At 44.3% G+C, this 4,715-nt stretch overlaps 1 protein-coding gene across 1 annotated transcript in view; it reads right to left on the minus strand.

Annotated features, from left to right (window-relative positions):
* Positions 1 to 251: 251 nt before the first annotated feature.
* The window catches only part of LOC108791007 (alpha-1A adrenergic receptor-like), a 29,449-nt gene continuing 24,985 nt past the window's right edge, over positions 252 to 4,715 (minus strand). Inside the window, exon 2 of the mRNA XM_018561364.1 lies at positions 252 to 1,103. Within this exon, the coding sequence (XP_018416866.1) occupies positions 589 to 1,103 (515 nt within the window). The 3' untranslated portion in view covers positions 252 to 588. The remainder of the gene's footprint in view (positions 1,104 to 4,715) is intronic.

A 4,715-nucleotide genomic window follows, 5' to 3' on the forward strand; every position in this document is an offset into this window, starting at 1 on the left:
TTTAAATATCCTTCTTTTCCTTTTTCACTAGCCAGTTTTAGCATCTAACCTGCACAGTGGTGCGCTACCTTTTACTAGTTGTTCCTATTGTATGATGTAGCTATTACAAGCCCACCGCAGATGGACCATTACAAATTCTGAACCCTTATCCGTCATTTTCCACCTGTTCACATTGCACAACACGTCAGCTCTGCAGAAATCTCGCACACACAACCACTGCATAAATATGACTGTATTTGGCATTCCTTTTCATTCCCCACTTCTTCCTTTTATTTTGCATTTACATAGCACCATGGAGGCTTATTAGGCAATGTTTCAATTCATGCATTTACATCCAAGGTGCTGTTATAGCAGCAATAGTCATCAGTTGAGGTTCCACATGTTGGAGGGAATAGTTCTCAGTTAGTCCTTAACAAGCGATAAAACGAGGCTCAGATAGAATGGAATGTAATGGTGCTGGCTGGAATCAAACCTGGGAACTTGCACAGACAGGTCAAACAGTCATGTATGGTCATGTGACTTGCGCTCTGCATGAACCATACGACTGAGGGTACAAGGTGAAATGTCCACAGCCTTGATCTCCCGAGCTTAGACAGGCTCCCCATTTTCACTCACAGAGATAGTATGTATTTTAATGGTGGGGATGTTATAGTGCGTACGTGGCGGCTCTGTACCAATGCAACAGCAGGTCCGCAAAATCGACTTGCTGCTCACTCTGGCCGTCGAGCAGTTTGTAAAGTCCTTTGGATCTCCATAGGGAGAGGACGGGCTGGGGACCGGAGAAAAATATTTCCATTCGCACATTCCATCAGACTTTGTGATCTTGTAGAATGTCTCTCCAGAACCCACCGGGATCCTCACCACTTCTCTGTGCTCGTCTGGACTGCGGTGGACCGGACTGCTCAGTATGAACCCTGATGAGTACTTACTTGAGGCCTGCCTCCGATGTGAGCAGCGGCCGTGCAGAATGTTCTGGAAGGCCTTCCGGAACTCACGGCTGGAACATGGGTAGATAACAGGATTGATGCAGCTGTTAAAATAACCCAGCCAGAACGTGATTTTGAAGATTGTTACCGAAGGTTTGGCTGGAGGGTAGAGGGAGCCTGTAAGATAAACAAAATCAAGTGAGCATTACAAAATACAAATATAGAGAATGAACAGGAGATATAGAACAGGAGCCAAACAATTCATACGTGATTGCTGATTTTTCTGAAAGTTACACTTTTAACCCTGATACGTCATCAGCCGTGGGCCCCTGTAAGCAGATAGCTACCAGCAGTCTGTTTACATGTGTAAAGCTGACTGTCGGCTATATTTTGGAAGTGAATGGGGCAACTGTATAGCTGCTTGATCACTTCCACTGGATGGTGCACATGTCCCCCACCGGGCTCTACTGTCCCTACTGTGGGCCTGGGAGTGACATCACGGGTGGCAGTGGAGGTTAACGGAGAGACCAGAAAACATCTTTTCGCTGATCTCCTTCCGGCTCAACAAACCCAGAAGCGATGATGATTTAATCACTTCCAGTTTCTGAGCTGTCATTCCCTGGTCGGGGAAGAAGCCGATTAAGCGCAATCTGTGGCTGATCAGCTTCAAAGTGCTGCAAAGGTGATATTAGGGGTGGCTCCTGAAAGACTACCTGTCACCACTAAAGTGCTTTTACATACGAGAGAAAGTTCTCTCTCAGGTCTGCTCCTCTGCTCAGTGGGCGGGTGCAATAGGCAGCCTGCTATTGGCTATTGCAATTTGAGATAGCCAATAGCAGATGTGCTATTGCTCCATACTGTTTACATTCAGCTGCTGACTGTAGAATCTAGCCGCAGGCTGGCATCAAGATGTAAGCAGAGAATTTTGTTAGCAACTTAAAATGTTTAGTTGCTAACAAAATTTTTTTTTAGTTTGTACTGTATGTCCTCAATTTTTTTGTTTTGTTGGCCAGTTGCTTGAGAGTGCCGGATCATGGGGAGTTTACTGTAGTTTAAAATCCATAGTCTGGGCACAGGTGCACTTTAATGAAAGCTGCAGATTTAAAAATAATAAAAATTACTTCTGAAATGTTATTTACATGTTAAAACTTATATGCTAAACTTTTTAACATGATTACAATTATATTTACTTCTACTTTATATTTAACGGCAGAGACATGAGAATAACTCTTGTGTAATATGTGTGCTTATTTATATCAATAATGTTGTGACCTCTGACCTGAACATTTTCCCCTTTCACTTTTTCTCCTGAGATTTAACTGTATTTTTGAGCGTCTTGGCAAGGATGTTACATTCCAAATAGAATTCACTATACAACACAATTCAATCAGCACCACTACAGCCCGCATAGTGCAATTCATTGGACCGGCTCAGCCATTGGTGATTGATGGTACCCACTATACAGACCGTATAATCTACCAATTAAATTACGGCTGAGGATGGCGTGCATTGCACTGAGATCTGTCTTACCGTCCTCTTATTATTCTAACTGGCTCATCATTTCTGAGAAATTTCAGATTGTTTTGAGGAATTAAAGACATGATGGTGTAATTCATGCACACAAAATATATGTCACAATCTGCCTGAGTCTCTATATAACGCCATACAATGACATATTTGGGAATGAAAACTGCCAGTCATACAAATTAGGAAAAGGAAAGTGTTGTACTATATAATGTTTATTATCAAGCTGTGTACCATTTACTAATATGTTATCATATGTCTCCTGCAAAGTGAATCACCTCCTGTGTGTGATTATGATTTTGTGGGATGCTGCTGAAACTTTCAGACTGGTATGCAGGGAAGATATATATCTTTGGTAATATGTACTGCAGCAAAGGGCTAAGTTAATGTGCTGCTTTGGCCTGTGTGGACCAGGCACAGATCCACTGGAACCCTTTCACTGCCAGAGTGGTTTTTGCATATTTTGCACACAATATAATCCACATTTTAGGCCTGAAAATTATTTAATATATTATACTATTTAATATATTATATATTTACTGAAAGCAGAGACCATGTAGAACAGTGGCACCCACAATTTTTCGTTCGCGATCTACTTTTCAAATGACAAGCTCAATGAGATCAACCAACGAAAAAACACCTGCATTCAGGGGGGTGGGGTGGAAGCATTGAAGTGAATGGCACCCTAGCCACGCCCCTCACATGCAGTGCGATTGACCGAAAATTGGTGCCTGCGTTCCGGTCCAGTGCGATCTATAAAAATGCTCCAAGCACTATTTTTGCAGATTGCACTGGACCGGAATGCAGGCAGGTAATCGCACTGTGGGCGGGGGGCATGACTGCATGTAAATAACCTGCCCCTGAACGCAGGGAGTCGGCCGGGTTGCGTTCCAGTGCGTTCTAGAGGCGCCGCCGTCCTGTCCACCCGCGGTGCTTGTGTGGCCGAAAGTGGCCGACGTTGCACATGGGGAGATGTGTCTTGCCCCTTTCCGTCTGCGGCGTCTTAAGGTCCCCACACACCTTACGATAATCGTACGATAATCGCGGGAAATCCCACGATCGTACGATTATCGTAAGGTGTGTGGAAGCCGTGCGACCTCTACTACTGTAAGGTCGCACGACTTTGAACTTACGGACATGTTCGAAAACCCGCCGAGCATCGTACGACGTTCGGCGGGTTTGTGGCATGTCCGTACGATAACAGCCGTACAGGCTGGTGTGCGCAAGCGCACACTGCCCGTTCGGCATTGCGGTCATCGTAAGCCCGCCCCTTAGGGGGCGTGGCTTGCGATCATCGCAAGTACGATCTGCCTATGCAAGATAGGCAGATCATACGTTTTTTTAAGTACCTTACAACCATCGCAAGACAAAAGTCTTGCGATGGTTGTAAGGTGTGTGCCCAGCCTAACACATTAAGCCGGCAGCCACACGAGCACCGCGGGAGCATAACAGGCGTGTGACATCACCCAGCGCCCTACCTCCAGGATTTTTTTTAACTATTTTTTATTATTTCTTATTTAATAAATTTTTTTTGAATTTAATATTTTTTTTTTTTAGTGTTGGGGGGCTTCGGGGGAAATATTAGGTGTCTAAACAGCCCCCTGATATTTCCCTTTTAAAATAAAAAAACAGCGGCTCCGTCCTCCGCCCCCCACCACCACCTGCAGCGCTTTGTTCACTTCTCCTCCTGGATCCCCGCTGCATACAGATGGGGAGAGCAGTGGGGATCCAGAGAAGCCCCATGGCAGGAGGACAGGACATCGCGATCTACCAGGGATCGCTTTGCGATAGACTGGTAGATCGCGATTGACCTAATGGGCACCACTGATGTAGAATATAATGGTGGCAGTTGCGAATTTTGATGTCACATAATATTAGCCCAACTCTTTATCAAGCCCAAACTTTCAGTAAAAAAACACACTTAAATTACTTTCAGTGCACAAAAACACAACATAACAGTCATTTTTTTTGTAAAATATAAAAGATGAATTTGTGGCAAGTAAATGGATACCAAACATGCCAAGCTGAAAAATTGTGTGCACCCCCCGTAAAATGGAAAAACATTTGGTACCCTGAATTGTCCATAGGCAGAGCCTGTACAGTCCATCAGTTTAGATTTAACTGGGAATATTGCCCTAGAATTATTGCTCTCACTCTAGTCCATGCTACTTAATTGCTCACATAGGGAACCTTACAAGCCCATTGGAGGTGACAGGTACTCTTTAAGGTGACAGTAGGGATGCACTAGAGCTTGTGAAGCAAAGA

This window comes from Nanorana parkeri, unplaced genomic scaffold, assembly GCF_000935625.1.
Source record: "Nanorana parkeri isolate BGI_ZX_2015 unplaced genomic scaffold, ASM93562v1 scaffold519, whole genome shotgun sequence".
NCBI lineage: Eukaryota > Metazoa > Chordata > Amphibia > Anura > Dicroglossidae > Nanorana > Nanorana parkeri.